The sequence below is a fragment of the Arvicanthis niloticus genome, chromosome 26 (genome assembly GCF_011762505.2).
Source record: "Arvicanthis niloticus isolate mArvNil1 chromosome 26, mArvNil1.pat.X, whole genome shotgun sequence".
NCBI classification, from domain to species: domain Eukaryota; kingdom Metazoa; phylum Chordata; class Mammalia; order Rodentia; family Muridae; genus Arvicanthis; species Arvicanthis niloticus.
Genome location: NC_133434.1, coordinates 17,287,224 through 17,304,622, shown reverse-complemented (window position 1 = coordinate 17,304,622; position 17,399 = coordinate 17,287,224). Strand labels below are relative to the sequence as shown.

Sequence of the window (17,399 nt, the reverse complement as noted above, 5' to 3'; positions counted from 1 at the left end):
TCACAAACGGAGATTGGAATCACCCCAAAGAACTGCTTGTAAACAGGTCCACATCCCCTGTCCTATCTACCATCTTTTCTCCTCTTCCTTTGGGCAACGGGCTAGAAGTGGAGTGGAGTCTTCGAGTATTTGAGAAACCTTATTAAAGTACAGTTTTGAAAAAAATCCAAGCCTACGATTTTTGTTAAATGAAATAAATCACTTGTAGCCAGGTTTGGACGGCAGGGAGCTTCAAAGGCCTTATAGAATTTGACTTCTCATAACATATGCCAAAATTCAATATGGTTTTAAATCATATTGTTTATTGGTTTTTGAGACACAGTATATCCTATGCTGGCCTCAAACTCTTGGCAATCCTTCTGTCCCAGGATCCAGTATGCTGGGATTACAGGCTTATATGCTCAACTCTGTTTCAAACCTTTTCAGGAGTGAGAATTTGTCTATTTACTCCTACTTTTTTGGAATTCTACTTTTTTTTTTTTGGTTTTTTTTGAGACAGGGTTTCTCTGTGTAGTCCTGGCTGTCCTGGAACTCACTCTGTAGACCAGGCTGGCCTCAAACTCAGAAATCCTCCTGCCTCTGCCTCCCAAGTGCTGGGATTAAAGGCATGCGCGACCACCGTCGGAATTCTACTCTTAAGAAGTCACTTAAGAGGGGCAGGAGAGATGGCTCAGAGAATTCACTGCTCTTCTCGAGGACTGGGGTTTCATTCCCAGTATCCACATGGTAGCTCACAGCTATCTGTAACTCCAGTTTCAGGGAATCTGACACAGACAAAACATCAACTCACATGAAATTAAAAAAAAAAAAGTCATTTAAGGGCCAGGCTGTGGTGGCAAATGCCTTTAATCCTAGCACTCAGTAGTCAGAGGTAGGCAGATCTGTGAGTTCAAGGCCAGCAAAGCCAAGCCAAAAAGAGAAGTCACTTAGGAAACTGGAAGCCACTTTTGAATGGAGATTTGAAGGAGCAAGAGTGAAGTGATTAGTGTGGGGTGGGTACATAGCTAACAGTTGTAAATTGACCGAGTGGATAGGTAGGTGTGGTTTGGTGTTGGGAAACTCCCAGAGAGAAATTAGGAGCAAAGTAAGAGTGACACAAACTGAAGAATACATGACTTCAAAATAGTCTGAAAACAGCATATAATGGAGTTCAGGGTTGGCAAAATGCCTCATCAGCTATAAACACTTGCCAAGGAGCCCGACAACCTGGGTTTGATCTCCTGGATCCACACGGTGAAGGGATAGAGGCAACTCCTGCAGGTTGTCCTCTGACTGTCACATGAGCATCATGGCACATGCTCAAACACATGCACACACACACACACACACACAACAAATAAATATGTAAATGTAATAAATTCAATAGTTTATTTGATGCTGGATATGGGGATTTCCCATAATCCCAGTCGGAGAAGGTACACGTAAGAGGGTGTGCATCTCAGGGTCATCCTCCACTATTGAGACTAGCTTGGGTAACGAAAAACACTTTGTTTCAAAACAAACAAACAAACAAACAAAAGAAAGCATAATCTAAAGAGTGGTGTGTTGTTGCACTTGGGAGACAGAGTCAGGAGAGTCACCTCCAAGTGCAAGGCTACACAGGGGTGCACAGTGAGACTGTTCCTCAAAAAGTCAAACAGGTAGATAAGATAGACAGACAGACAGACAGACAGACAGACAGACAGACAGACAGACAGACAGAGAGAGATGGGTAATAAACAAGCAAGCAAACAAACAAAATAAACTATTTGGAATAGGTTGATTATAGTTTTCTCACTACACAGAATTTGCTAACAGTAGAAGGGCCACCACTAGGTGTCGCTCTAACTACATCCATCGCCTCAGACTGGCTTCCCGAGAGCTTTATTTTATTTTTTCCCCCTCTTTTGTCAGTCTTTAAGGGCCTTAACTAGAGGTCTGTCACACTCCAGCCATAGTCAGCCCCCTATCATTAGTGCCAAGCCTTCCTCCTGAAGCAATGACAGTGTCAATTTCAGCAATGGCAACGAGAGGGCAAATACAGCTGTTGTGCCTCTTGGAGTAATTGCTCCAGGCCATTCGGAGACAGCATTATAATCACAGCACTCACACAAACTTATACAATATTTCGGTTTCCTATTTTAAGTCCTGTTAGCACTCTGTGTCGTGAACTAGTGAATCTATTCATGGGAGTCTGGAATTACCTGTTTTACAATGTGCTTGTGACCCCTTGGAAGGCACCATGCTCTCATCTTAAAGTCCTGCTGTCACTGTCCTACTCAGAACAAAGGCCACCCTCTCAAAACAAAACAGCAAAAACAAACAAAAAATAAATAAATAAAGTAAATATGTAAGTAAATAAGTAAATCCCCAAACTCCAAGGTCTCATATAGACTGTATTGGCTCCCAATTCTCTATGTAGCTGCATATGGCCCTGTGTTCTCAGTCCTTCTTCTTCTACCACCTCAGTGCTAGGGTTACAGGCAAATGCTATGGTTCTTAGTTTCTGTAGTGTCAGGGATGGACCCCAGGCTTATATGCGCTCTTCTAACTGAGCTAATATCTGAGCTTCCTGACCACCGGCCTACCCAACATAGGGTCTTGCCTAATATTCTCTATGTGGCCCAGGCTGGTCTTGAACTTGCTTTATAGAACTGGCCTCAAACTTCTGCCTCTTTAGTGCTGGGATTACCAGAGAGAACCACTTGCTTGGCTGTTTACATGGGTTCTGACGATTGAACTCAAGTCTTCATGCTTGCCCGGTGTCTTAGTCACTGTTCTATTGCTATGAAGACACAGTATGACCATCACAGCAATTATAAGAAAGAGCATTTAACTGGGGACTTGCTTATGATGGAGAGCATGGCAGCATGCAGATAAGTGCTGGAGCAGTAATTGAGAGCTAATTCCTGATCTGGAGAGATAGAGATAGAGATAGAGATAGAGAGAGAGAGAGAGAGAGAGAGAGAGAGAGAGAGAGAGAGAGAGAGAGAGAGAGACTGGGCTTTTGAAACCTCAAAGCCACCCCCAGTGACTTACTTTTTTCCAACAAGGCCACGCCTTCTAATCCTTTTCAAATAGTGCCACTCTGTGATAACTAGTATCCTAAGAGAGCCATTCTTATTCAAACCATTTCACTTGGCAAGTGCTTTGCTGACCAAGTCATCTTTGAACCCTCAACCCTCATGCCACCCCCTCTTAAAGCAGGGTCTTTCTGTGTAGCTCTGGTTTGCTGTGAACTCCACGACATAGCCCCATCTGAAATCAGATTCATGACAATCCTCTTGCCTCACCTTCCCAAGTAGGTGGCGTTAATGATTGAGGCAGCGCACCTGGCTCAGTTTCTTCTGTGTCTTAGAGTCCATCTTACTCCCAAGGGTTTGGAAGATCCTGGATCGTAGGCAATCTCTGAGAACCCAAGAGAGGCAGGATCTACCTATTGGTCCACAGGCCTGGACCAATGCCTGTTACCCTAAGTGCTGCTTGCTTACTGAGCCCAACAGTTAGCAGCAGCCTGGCTCAAATCCAAGGCATCCTTCTCCGTGTGCTGTATGAAACAGTGGCAAAAAGATAGCATCTTGGGTGTGGTTCTGAGAGAGCTGGGCCCTTCTAAGGATGCCCTCTGTTGAATAAGCCAAAATTCCTTTCTGTTCATTTGCTCACCTTTCCCTCCTTCAACTCCTCTGGAGGTTTATTGAGCACTCATTAGCTCTGTGCTGGAACCATGGAGACAAACAAGACCACCTTTGCAATATCCATGGTGTGAAGGTTAGCTTTAATTGTCAACTGAACACAACCTAGAATCACCTGGAAAGAGAGATTCAATGAATGGTTGCCTATATTGGTTTAGCTTAAGGGTGTGTATGTAGCATAGGCTGGCCTCGAACCACTGTTATCTCTTGCATTGGTATACCAAGGGCTGTGACTACAGGCACAAACCATCATGACTGCCTGTGTTAATGAACTGATTAATTAATAACTAGAAAATATGTATTACTAAACCCAAGTTCCAACCTAGAGGGAAATCAACCATAGAATGTGAGTTTGGATTTGACGTACTGTCTCGGTAGTTAGGTTGATATTTATTTCCATGGAGTAATGAAAATTATATTTGGGGTGGGAACTGGCATATAACTCAGTTGGTCGATTGCTTGCCTAACACACACAAATCAACAGAGTTCGGTCACCAGCACCGGGTGTGGTGGAGCACACCTGTAATTCAGGAAACAGAATCAAGAGGATCAGGAGTTCAAGGTCAAACTCAGGCCAGCTTGAGATGTCAAAAATAAAATTAATAAGTCAACAAATCACAAGTGGGAAGACAGTATATGCCTATAATCTCAGGGATGCTGAGGCAGGGGGATCACTATGAGGTCAATGCCTACAGGGTAAGATGCTAACTCCAAAAGCCAAAGAAAAAACAACAGCACAAGAAAGTGATCGTGGGTGTGGGGTTGGGGCAGCGTGGGGCGTACTCAGTGGACACTGATTCAACGAGAGCATTGGTCTCTCCTCCTCCATCCAGCCCGACCAGATGTGCTCAGAAACCTTGGTTCTCCTTGAATATGTACATCTGTCAAAATTCCTGTCAATTTTAGCACAACTGCCAAGGGACTGAACAAAGAGAGTTAGCGATTAACTTCAAAGAACTTTGTTGGAGAGGAATAAAGATATTTAAGGCCTATTTTGTGAACTAATTGCATTTGCATATTTATGGGATTTACTGATATAGCAGTAATTAAAAACTATTTAGTAGTCTTAAAGGACACATAACTCAGTCGCCGTTTGCATAATAAACACTTTCTTATTATGTTTGCATAATAAGCCCTCTCCCCCTGCTTCTTCCAGAAGACATTGGTCCATCTAAGAGGTACCACATCCTGCTGGGAAATGGAGAAGCATGGTACAGGGGTTTCTGGAGCCTGTGGAAAGGGGCTTCTGAAAGAATATTCTTCTAGCAACTCTCTTAATGGTGGTGGGCCTGGCCTGAGTGACAGACTCACACCTCACTTGAGATTTTGGTTTACTTTGCCCCAGTGTTATTCTTTGAGGATCCGGAGAAGAATACAGTGGTATAATAGGCCTATAGCACCAGCAGAGGCTGAGGTAGAAGGCACGCACACACACAGACACACACAGACACACACAGACACACACACACGCCCCTCTTGACTCTAGCTTTGCATCTTAAATGTACTGATTTAGGAAGCATGGCGAGTTGGCTCAATGGTCAGGAGCACTTGCTGCTCTTGCCAAAGACCCAGGTTCAGTTCCCAGTTCCACAAGGTGGTTCATCACCATTCAATTCCAGGGAACGAAGCACCCTTTCTAGCCTCTGTGGGCACTAGGCAGGCCTGTAGTGCACAAACACACATAAATACAGGGAAGACATTCATACACTGAGAATAAAATAAGTGAAAAAAATTTAAATATACAGGTCTACTTGAGAGGTTCCAATGCAAAGTAAGTAAGGCCATACTTACCCTTTCTATGACATGTTCTAAGAGGCCTCTTTGAGGCCCTTGGTAGTTAAAAAAAAACTATCTGGCTGCAAAGGGAGGGGTTTAAGAAGAGTAAGAGGACACAATTTTTGTTAAAAAAAAAAAATTAAAGTTGAGCCGGGCGGTGGTGGTACACACCTTTAATCCCAGCACTTGGGAGGCAGAGGCAGGTGGATTTCTGAGTTCGAAGCCAGCCTGGTCTACAGAGTGGGTTCCAGGACAGCCAGGGCTACACAGAGAAACCCTGTCTCGAAAACAAAACAAAACAAAACAAAAAAACTAAAGTTGAGCGGAGTGTAATTGTGCTTGCCTTTTATGTCAGCATTCAGAAGGCAGAGGCAGAGGCAAACAGATCTCTGTAAGCTACATAGTGGCCAGCTTGGTCTACGTAGTGAGTTCCAGGCTAGCCAGAACTATGTGGTAAGAACTGGTGTGGGGTCAGGGTGGGGGGGAGTGAAAGGTTGAGGTGAGACTCTAAAACCATTGAGTAAATATGGGAGAGTTAGACAAAGAAGAGATCTGAGGTAGTATATGGCTGAAAACTCTCCTGAAGACACCGTACACACGCAAACTCCTGGCAGGATGCAGTAGCCAAGAGCTGTAGCAGGTAGCAGTACCAGACTGCTGTTAAATCAGCTAATGAAGGTCATAATGGACCAGCATTACACATCATTAGCAATGGCCTTGCAGTAACAGATGGGCACATGAGAAAGTGCAAAGAAAAGGGAGGGAAGGATGTCCCGGGAGGGTCTGCCTTCGAGTCATGACACACTAGAATGTGTGGCAAGATACCTTGGGGATCACCATTTCAGTTCAAACTTCTGCACAAGGGGAAGCTTCCGAATCCCTCCCCTAGAAAGACACTACCAACCCAGCTGTACTCCCTCTTTTTATTTATTTATTTATTTATTTATTTATTTATTTATTTATTTTGGTTTTGGTTTTTTCGAGACAGGGTTTCTCTGTGTAGCCCTGGCTGTCCTAGAACTCACTCTGTAGACCAGGCTGGCCTCGAACTCAGAAATCAGTCTGCCTCTGCCTCCCAAGTACTGGGATTAAAGGCGTACACCACCACTGCCCGGCTGCTGCACTCCCTCTTGTCCAGATTTTTCCCATGAGCCAATGCAGACCCTCAGAACCGTCAGGAGCAGACAGGAAGCGACCAGATCCATTCTTGGAGAGCCAAGCTCTTGAAGCCCAGTGCCCCACTGTCTATAATGGGCTCTTCTCAAAGTCAAAACCAACAAAAACACCCCTCATAGATTCGACCTCCAGCAGATTAAATTGTAATTTCTTTTTCTTCTGAAATGTTTTGGTACATCCAACAAAATCAGAGGAGTACTGGTGGAGACAGCACTCCTCTCTCACCTCTACCCACACAACTCTTTCACAGCCAATTAACTGCAGCCTTGACTAGCTAGTGTGTAGTTACTACATCAAAGACTATCGTCTGTTTGTTAATGGGGTAGGGGTGTTAGCTGGCTTTATCTCATTTCTTCTTTGTTAAGACAAGATCTGTAACTCAGGCTGGCCAGGAACTTGGTATATAACCAAGGTTGAACTTGAACTCCTGGTCCTGCCTCCTCCTTTCAAGTGCTGGGGTTCTGATTGTGAGCTGCTACACTGGGTCCAACAAGGATGTTATTTTATTTATTTATTTGAGTATGTGGATGTGGTGTCTGCACACTGGTGTGACCAGATACATAGACACCAGAGGGATGCCTGCTCTGTAGCCAGAGAGGAGGGGGTGATGTAAGGGATAGGAAACATATTCAATTCATCAAACAGCAACAAAGCTTTTGTCAGGGAGCCAACAAGATGGCTCATGGGGAAGGGTTGCTTCTCCCCGAGCCTGACAATCTGAGTTTGATTTGGTTCCCCCAAATTGGGACCCCATTTGAGTCCCCAGGACCCACATGGTAGAAGGAAAGAACCAGCTCCCAAAAGTGGTCCTTTGAGCTCTCCATGTGCCCTACAGCACTTGTCCACCCCCACATACAAGATAAAGAAAAATATTTTTAAAGGGACATTAAAAAAAAAGAAGAACTTTTATCGAATGATGTTAAACATTAATAGTTTTCATCTTCAAGAAGCCTAGAAGCATCTTGTCTGAGTTACTTTGTAGACTGTGCTCAGTGAAAATTTAAAAAGCATTCCTATTTATCAAAAATCAATGTTTCTCTTAATTAAAGGGGTCTAGCAGAAACAAAAGCACTCTCTCCGCTGTATTGTTTGTAGTTGATGTTCATTAGACAATACCAGGTTCCCATTAGCTGCTTGTAACTCAAGAGCCCAGTGACTGTTCCCAGAGACCAAAGATGTTCCTGGCTACGTCTGATTTAAGGCAGCTTCTGGATCTCAATTATTAATGAAATTAGGGTCCCGAATGCCAGCAAGAACATTGCCTTAGGTAAAAGCTGTAAAGGAAATCATATTAGCCTGGAATTTCCTCTCCTTGGGGCCCCCTCTTAAATTGCATTATTCACTTAGCTGGCTCCTGTAAGGGAGATGGAGTCTTGGCCATCCTCCTAAGGCAGAGCCAAATGGAGAAGCTTGTGGGGTTCATGAGGGCATCAATCTCCAAACCTCTATGTGGTGTTCATTGTTTTGTCTAGTCGGATGTTTACAAAATAGCATCAAGGTTACCACAAGTGAGCAAACAGGAGAAGAGGGTGGAGGGGTGCTGAGAGGTGCAAGGTCGAGTAGTGCCCCGCTCGCTCGCTCGCCTGACCGCCAGCCCTGCTGGCAGTCATCGCTCTTCTGTGGTAACCTGCCCCAGAATAGGCAAGTGCGATGATTCTTCTGTGGTCCTGCCTCCTGGTGGCTGTCGTAGGTAAGTCCTGTGAATGATTCTGCCGAACTCTGTGTGTCTTAGCTCTTACAGTGTAGTGTCCACCCTGTGCTGGGGACACCTCAGATCTGTTCCTTTGGATTCATGATCTGTTAAATGCTAGTCCTGTGAAGTTTTACAAAGACCAGCGATGTGTCTCTGACACGCCCGTTGCCACCCCAGTCTGCATAGGTGAAAACTCACTCCAAAACATTACCTTTGAGGGGAAATTTTTCTCTTCTGAAGAAATCCAACTCACTCCAGTGATTTACATTAAGTTTGGGGCAGTCTTTTTCAGATATGTATAGATAATGTGTTTTAGGTTTCCCCGATAGCCTTGGCTTTATTATAAACCTTTAGCAGAGCAGATAAAGTGTCCCAATGATTTGTCTCAGCTGCGTACCATTTTCAAATCACAGTGTTTGAATCCAGCTTTGCAGAAACTACAGAAGTAGCCAGTATATTGCTAAAAGGCAGATGCAAAAGCATGCAAGTTTTAAATACATGATTTTTATTAAAATACTTTAGAGATTATGTGTGTTTTAATGTATGGGATGATACATCCATGGTGGCATTAACTCTACTGAATTGGACTGCTTTAGTTAGTATGCAATTGATTATTTAAAAATGTGGATAAATCAAGAATCTATGGGCTGTCTTTACCCACACCTGGGTATGTATCACTCTCTTAGACGAGTTTTCTAATCTGATAATGTGTCCTTTCCTTCATCCCAACTGTACTTAAAGAGACAGAGAAAACTATTTCTGTTGGTGATTCCTAGTACACTACTTTTTTCTACCTTATCCGTATACCTTGCCTCTTTGTGGGTTCTCCTAGAGCTTGGGTCTGAATTCTCAAAGTTCAAAATGAAGCCAGAAGTAAGATGAGTCAGTTACAGAGACAAACAAAGGAATTTGTTAGTTAGAGAGCTGGACGTTTACAAACAAAGGAAGAAAACGTTGGAAATGATCTTTTTTTTTTTTTTTTTTTTTTTTCTATTCGGTAGAGAAGAGAAATAGCCACAAAATTCCTGGACATTTAACTTCAAGGATAAAAGCCTGTCTTAATGATACGAGTAAAAGAGAAGTGTCATTAATGCCAAATGGATTTCTTTGCAGAAAATAACTATCAACGTGAAGCTAAGATAAAATAGAAAAATGAAGTCAAGAAGACTCAGGGAATTCTTCTTACCAGCTTTTCCCTCTGATGTTTTGTACTCAGGTTGGATTTTGGTTCTCAGTGCGGGCAAGAACAATGTTTTAACAGAGTCTAATGACCGGGGCCTCCTCAGACATCACGGAGGACATTCCTGACAAAGAACCAAGCATTTTACTAAGTACTAGAGAGTTGACTTGTAACTATCAGAACTGATTTTTTTTTCTTTGTGCTGAGAGTATGCCAGGGACGAGGCTAGTCCACCTCCAGCTTCACTGCTTGGTAGCCACAAGACTCACATAAGTCATTCTTTAGACAGGTTTTCAGGGCCTTATGTAGTTCAGGCTAGCCTTGAACTTACTGGGTAGCTGAATGTTGAAATCTGATCCTCCTGCTTTCACCTCTCAAATTCAAGATTATAGGTGTATACCATCTCACCCTGTTTGTGTGGTTCTAAAGATGGGACTCAGGCCTTCACACATGTTAGGCAAGTCCTCTACCCAAGGATCCTCATCCCCAGACTCCCCCCTTTTTTTTTTTTAAAAAAGATTTATTTATTTTTATTTATGTGAGTGCACTGTAGCTGTCTTCAGACACACACCAGAAGAGTGCATCGGATTCCATTACAGATGGTCGTGAGCCACCATGTGGTAGCTGGGAATTGAAGAGCATTCAGTGCCCTTAACCGATGAGCCATCTCTCCAGCCCATACCCAGACCCTTAACTTCATTCAGAATATTCATGAAGATCAGACAATGGAAGTGTAACGTGCAACACAAATGTAAGGTATTATCAACCAGAAGCACAGACTCCGAAAAGACCACTGTCTGTTTCTGCTCAGTAACGGAGTGTGCACAGAGTATAGGTTTTCCTTTCAATGGCTTGCTTACTCAGTGCTGGTCCTAATATTTGTAGACAGCCAGGTCACCATAGTGTCATGCCGAAGAGGATGTTCTCTGAATGCAGACCAGCTGTGCTTTAGCCTCAGACTCTTCATTTGTAAGCTATGGCCCTGAGCTGCCGAACCCTCACTGAATCTGTAGTAATTATGCCATCCTTACACACACACACACACAGACACCCCAAATCCAAACAAACAAATAAACAAACAAAAAATAAGTAAAAAGGGAAGAATTTGTTGTTGTTGTTTTTGAGATACAGACTAAGTGTTTAGTCTGGGCTGGCCTATAATGTAGCCCAGGCTAGTCTCAGATTTCTAATTCCCCGTCTTAGTCTCTGCAGGGCTGGGATCTCAGGCGTGCACCACCATGCCTGCCTTTGTATTCCTATTGCTCTTTCAAATCTCTTCCCCTCCAAATACTTTGTAGCTCTGTCCCCAACACAGTCTACTCTACAGAAACAATCCATATGACTAATGGAAGCTGGCTCTCACATCTGAGGAGGCAGGCTTGACTGGGACTCTCTCCTGAGCCGGCCGATAGCTTCCATCAGTGTCTGTGGAAGCAGCCCTGAACTTTGAGTCATTTAGCACTTGTGTGAATGTCACATTAGCCTTCAAGGGGGCATCATTTGCTGCTAATTAATGGTCACTTAAATCCTTAATCTCTCTCCTGTAATTGATCTTTCTCCTCACACGAATTTGCATTCATAGTAGAAATGCAATTTGTTATTTCCTCTCAGTTTATGCCAGAACACTGTTCTCCTTACATCCACGTAAGCTTATTTCCATTTGCCTTTGACTTTTTTTCTCATTTGTTCCTAGTCCTAGCTTCCAGAACTTTCTCCTTTTATCTAACACTTTGGACACATTCTAGAAAGCATGGTTCTATCCACAGGAGACTTATGGACTATTTCCTAGGTAAGAAAGCAGAGAGAGACTGGAGACCTTATGAGTTGAGGCTACAAGGGAACACACCTTCATCTTTCAGCATTATATTTTAATTCCACCTCAATTTCCTGGGTTGAATTGTGCCCATTTCAGGATTTCTCCAACTGAGACTTGAATTGGGAGTTCCCAAGAGAGGCTAAAAAAAGCTGCTGCCCAAAGCAAACTTTGTAGGGAGAGCAGCCAGGTTCCATGTTCCCGACTTCCCCTCCCTTGGGTACAACAGTGAGAAATGTTCTCAGGTAGAGACTCACACCGCACGTTTTGACAATAACAATTCACAAAAATCTTAAAAAAAAAAAAAAAAAAAAAAAAAAAAAACGATGTCCCGTGCAAGCTGCCCACTTTCGTCCTACATGCCTGAATAGTTGCTTCCATCCTAAGCTTCTCTGTGGGTGAACAGTCATGGAGTTAAATCGCTCATTAAGTTCGCAGTTCTGACGGTAATGAAAGCAGATCTTCTACTGTCCGCCTCCGGATGGCAGCTCCAGCATCGCCGCTGTTAGCGGGTTTTTTTTTTTGGTCCTTATGTCCCTCCCCCCACCACCCCCCCCCCCATTGATAAATCATAGAAATTGCTGCTTGTGGTGACAGGTGGCAGGTGACTGCATTCATAAAGAGATGACTCCGAATGGGATTGTTGCTCAGGGAGAAGCGATCTCATCCAGTTTCCTACTGGATCCCTCAGACCGCTAGGAGCTCATCAAAATAGGGCAATCCGCACGCAGGACACCGCAGATAGCTTTCATCCCGCACCATGTCAGGAGGTGTGCAATTTGCTTCAGTCCAATGACTTATCGAAGCTTCAAATCCCCCAAGGGTTGGCGGGCGAAGGCTGTGAACAAAATATCTTTTTGCAATTCAGAGAGAGCCCTCACAAATCTGTCACTTTCAATCCCCCTTGCTTGTTCCTCTTGCTTGCTCTCCCCTGCCTCGACACCAAATCATGACTCCTCTAACAAATCAAGATCCCTGGATCAGAGGAAATGATTGTTTCCTGAAGCCAGGGAGAATTTTCCCAAAGCAAAGATCTCATTTTCTGACAAGCACATTTTATTCGAAGACAGATGGTGTGAGAAAATAGATTTTTCAATGGAAACCAAAAAAGCATGAATTGAACTCTCACTTAATTCCGTTATGTGGGAATCCATGCAGATCTTTGGGATCAATGGATTGTCCATTACACATGGGAAATTAAAAGAAAATGAAAACAGAAACAAAAACTATACAGGCCTGGGAGATGGCTCAGTGGGTAAGACTGCTCTGTTTTGAAAGCGTGAGAACCTGAGTTCAAATCCCCAGCACCCATGAAAAAAGTTGAGCATGGCTCTGTATGCACCTATAGCTCCCATAGTGTAGGGGACAAAGATAAGAACATCACATGGGTTTTCTGGCTGCTAGTCCAGTTCCATGCTCAGTGAGAGATCTTATCTTGAGGGAACAACAGGTCAAAGACAGATAGGTCTAGACACCCAATGTCCTCGAGGTGGATACATGCACCTGCCCACACTCACACACACAAACCAACCTTGGGGTTAAGTTTGAGCTAAGGGGGTAGGTGAATTCTTTTCGTCATACCAACAGAATATGTTACAGGAGTAGAGACAGAATGGCCATTGTGACACGGAACTGTAGGGACTGTAGGGACAGTTTGCATTGCTGAAGATTAACTTGTTATTTTTACAATGCAACTTCTTTTGAGGGCATGTCCTAGTCTGTTTTCCTGTTGCCATGATTAACACACTGTTGTGCCAGGAAGGGTTCATGAACTCCAAGACCACCAAGGAGTCAGTTCCAATGCAATCTCACTAGGGTCTCTTTATTCAAGATCAAGCTTGGGTCGCACCACTGTCTCTGACTCAGGAGAATGGGAGGGGGCCCCTAGGCCAGTTTGAGGCAAGCATTTACAGAGGCAAGAAGTGGGTATCTAGCCTGGCACACATCTGATTGGGGGACCATTATGGCCTTTAACATAACTGGCCAAACCATAAATCTAACTTCTGTTTTCCTCCTGATTGGTGGTTGCTAGGAAGTGAAGTGTCAGGGGCAGGCTTGTAACCTGGGGGTGCAGATTTGTTGGGGAATAACCTGGAAACTGGTGCTGGGTACCAGTTTGTTAATTAACTTGTTCTTAGGTCAGGTTCTCTAAGATGGCGTCTGAACCTAAAAGAGCTGGTCTCTCAATACAAACCAAAAGCAGCTTGCCCATCTTACAGGTTATAGTCCGTTATTAAGAAAGGACACGGCAAGAACTTAAGACAAGACCCTAGCAGCATGAACTGAAGACACCATGGAGGAACACTGCTCTTGCTTCCAGGCTCTGGATCAGTTGCCCTTTTAAATGGCAGAGGCCCATCTGCCCACAGATGATACAGCCCACCATGGGCTGCAATCCCCGGCGTCAGTTTTTCATGACAATTCCCCGCAGACATGCTCACAAGCACAAGCATGGAGCCAATTCCTCAGCTGAGGTTCAGACTAACAACTGAGATTAGCCGTCACAGGGCACTTGGGCCATCAGCTCATTTTTAGTTTCTGCTGGAGAGCCACCAGGCTGTGAGTTTACACAGACTGAAGTCAGCTGACTATTGCACAGAGTCACCATGTCCCAGACATGTGGCTCCACAGTCTACAACTCCATAAAGATGCTCATTATCTGTGTCTTCACAGCGACATCTTTCTTCTTCTAGGTATCCTAGGTACAGCAACATCTCAACCTGGAAATTCCTCTCTGCACCGTCTCACCAGGCAGCTCTTACAGCAGTACCACAAGGAAGTCAGACCAGTTTACAACTGGACTGAGGCCACCACTGTCTACCTGGACCTTTGCGTCCATGCTGTATTGGATGTGGTAAGGACTATTTGCCCTTGCTTGTTCTTGTCCTGATTGATTGGAACAATTGATTGATTGAAATGGGTCTTATGTAGCCCAGGCTGGCCCCAAATTCATTTTGTGGCTAAGGATGGCATTGGACTTCTGGGCACTGGGATCACAGGTTGCATACCTCCACAGCCAACTTCTTGCTATACTTCATGCTTTATGCAGAAGATGGTATTCTATTCTTGACACTGGTTGAACTGCTGGTACTAGGCAGAGTCTACATTCTTAGAGATGAAGTTGATTTACTTATCTTTTCCATTGTTATTGATAATGGTATATTAAAATAGACATTCAGGTCTGGGGTTGCAGCTGTGAGCACCTACTCAGTAAGAGAGGGCTTGCTTACTACATCCACTATTTTACTGTCTGAAATTTGAAAAACGAAAACAAGCCGGGCAGTGGTGGCTCACGCCTTTAATCCCAGCACTTGGGAGGCAGAGGCAGGAGGATTTCTGAGTTCGAGGCCAGCCTGGTCTACAGAGTGAGTTCCAGGACAGCCAGGACTATACAGAAAACCTCTGTCTCGAAAAAACAAACAAACAAACAAACAAACAAAACAAAAACAAACAAACAAAACCTCTACCTTGGTTGTCATGAATTTATAAAGGGCCTTTCTACACTGTTTGCTGAGGACAGGAAGAAGGACTCGTTTGAGACCTTATCTCAAATACAAAACAAGACAAACAAAAACTTTATCAAGAGGAATTTATTTTTGGCTCATGGTTTTGGACGTTCCATTCCTTGGCTCAGGGGTTTCATTCCTCTGGGGCCTCTAGCAGCACGTACCACAGGAGTACACCATGGAACAAAGCCACTCACTTCACATGGGAAAGAGCAGGAGGGGCCCAGGTCCCCTTCAATGTCATATCTCAGTGAGGAAGAGACCTGCACCTTTTAAAGGTTTAATGACCTTCTAAAACATGACACTGATGACCTGTTAACACATTCTCTTAGTTGGAGTTTCGTTTTGTTTTGTTTTTGTTTTTCGAGACAGGGTTTCTCTGTATAGCCCTGGCTGTCCTGGAACTCACTCTGTAGACCAGGCTGGCCTCGAACTCAGAAATCCACCTGCCTCTGCCTCCTTAGTTGGAGTTTCTATTGTTGTGATAAAACACTATGACCAAAAGCAACTTGGAGAGGGGTTTTGTTTGTTTTCTTTTTAAATCTTAACTTCCAGGTCACACCCAAGCGCTGAAGTAAGTCAGGGCAAGGACTCAAGAACCTGGGAGCAGGAGCTGATACAGAAACCATGAAGGAACTCTGCTCTCTGGCTTGCTCCTAATAGCTCCCTCAGCCTGCTTTCTTATAGAACACAGGACCACCTGTCTAAAGGTGGCTTCACCTACAGTGGGCTGGACCCTCCTCTCATCAATCATCAATCGAAAAAATACCCTACAGATTTGCTTATAGGTCAACACTACGCAGGCATGTTCTTAATTAAGATCCTTCTTCACAGATGACTCTAGCGTGTGTCAAGTTGGCGTAAAACTTGCAAGCACACTGTCCTTTGGAGGACACTCAATATGTAAACCTTAGTGGTCCTCTTTGTGCACCGCCATAGCAAAGCTCCACCAGCCCAGGGCTCTCTGTTGCTGTTTGTGGTATCCCTGTCTTTTTTTTCCAAGAAAATCCCACCTATGTCACCCACCGAGTTGACCACAAACTGTGTATGTGTGTGTAGACGCATGCATGCCACAGTACATGTATACAGGTCAGAGGACAACCGTGAATATAGTTTGAGACAGGGTCTCTCTGTTCATCTCTGCAGATGCTTGGTCCTTGGGCTTTTGGGGATCTTTCTCTCCCTGGCTCCATTTCACCATAGGAAAACTGATTACAGTGCTTGCTAATGTGTCTGGCTTTATGTGGGTTCTAGGATCCCCAGTCTCATCCTCACTCCTCTCAAACAACAAGTGTACTACCCGCTGAGCTGTGTCCCCAACCCGGCTCTCAAGCTTTATATTTCTTCCATTTCTCAAAGAAAATCATGAACGTGGAACCACACACACAGGACCTTTGACACTTTTTGTCTGTTTTTGTTTTGTCTTGTGACAGGTTCTCGGTATGTAGCCCAAGCTAAGCTTGAGTTCTCAGCAAATCCTCCTGCCTCAGCTTTCCAAGTATTGAGATTACAGGCATAAATCACCACAGACAGTTCATTTTATCTTTTTTTTAAAAATTAAACTAGGTCTCTCTCTCTCTCTCTCTCTCTCTCTCTCTCTCTCTCTCTCTCTCTCTCCTCCCTCCCCAAAGTTTATTATTTAGTCCACTACAAAGATACAGCGGATGAGGCAATCACAGATGAACTGTTCCTCCACATCCTTCATGTCACTTCTCTGAGGCTCCCCTGCTGTGCGTGATGACAGTCCATTCCCTTCTCTTGCTCAGTAGTATTCTAGGTCATTGCTCTTGATTTTTCTTACTGGTTAAAAAAACCCATTTTAATTAACATCATCTTGTGCATTTACCAACATTACGCCCTGTTGGTTTCTCGCATGCTGTTTTTATTCTTCTGATCCTTATGTCCTTCCCTAGCTCAGGTAACGTATACATTTTTAATAAATATTCAAAAGAATAAAATATTTTAAGCATTTTTAATATTTTGCTCCAGTTGTTGGTGATAGGGCCTCATGTAGCTCAGGCTAGCTTTGAATTTACCATGTAGCTAAGGATGACCTTTAACTCATTCTTCTGCCTCTATCTTCCAAGTGCTGGGATTACAGACTTGTACCACCACACCTGGTTTTATGAAGTGCTGGGAATCTGAGCTGTATCCCAGCCCCCCCCCCTTTTTTTTTTATTGAGATCTTACTGATAATATCAGAATCTCCTTTTTTTTTTTTTTTTTTTTTTTTTTTTTTGAGATCAGCATTTTGCTATGTAGCCCAGGCTTGCATGGAGTTCATTATCTAGCCTACATTGGCTTGGAACTGGTGGCCATCCTCCTGTATCAGCATCCTGAGTGCTAGGATTGATTATAGGCCTGGTGGTCCACGCTGGATTCCCCTCACTCTGGAGACAGAAACAAGAACATCTGGAGTTCAGGCCCAGTCTTGCAGGTCAAGTTTAGCGCCAGTCTAAGATCCACAAGATCCAATCAGTCCATCACTCAATCCATGGTACTACCCAGATCCCTCCTTTCAACAACAAATTTTACTTTTCTTCTTTCATTTTTTTGTTTTTGTTTTTGTTTTTCAAGACAGGGT

At 43.9% G+C, this 17,399-nt stretch overlaps 1 protein-coding gene across 1 annotated transcript in view; it reads left to right on the top strand.

The window, feature by feature from the left end:
• The first annotated feature begins 8,273 nt into the window (after positions 1-8,273).
• Positions 8,274-17,399, top strand: part of Htr3b (5-hydroxytryptamine receptor 3B) — a 28,791-nt gene continuing 19,665 nt past the window's right edge. The window contains exons 1-2 of the mRNA XM_076924457.1: positions 8,274-8,313; positions 14,003-14,163. Of these exons, the coding sequence (XP_076780572.1) occupies positions 8,274-8,313; positions 14,003-14,163 (201 nt within the window). The remainder of the gene's footprint in view (positions 8,314-14,002; positions 14,164-17,399) is intronic.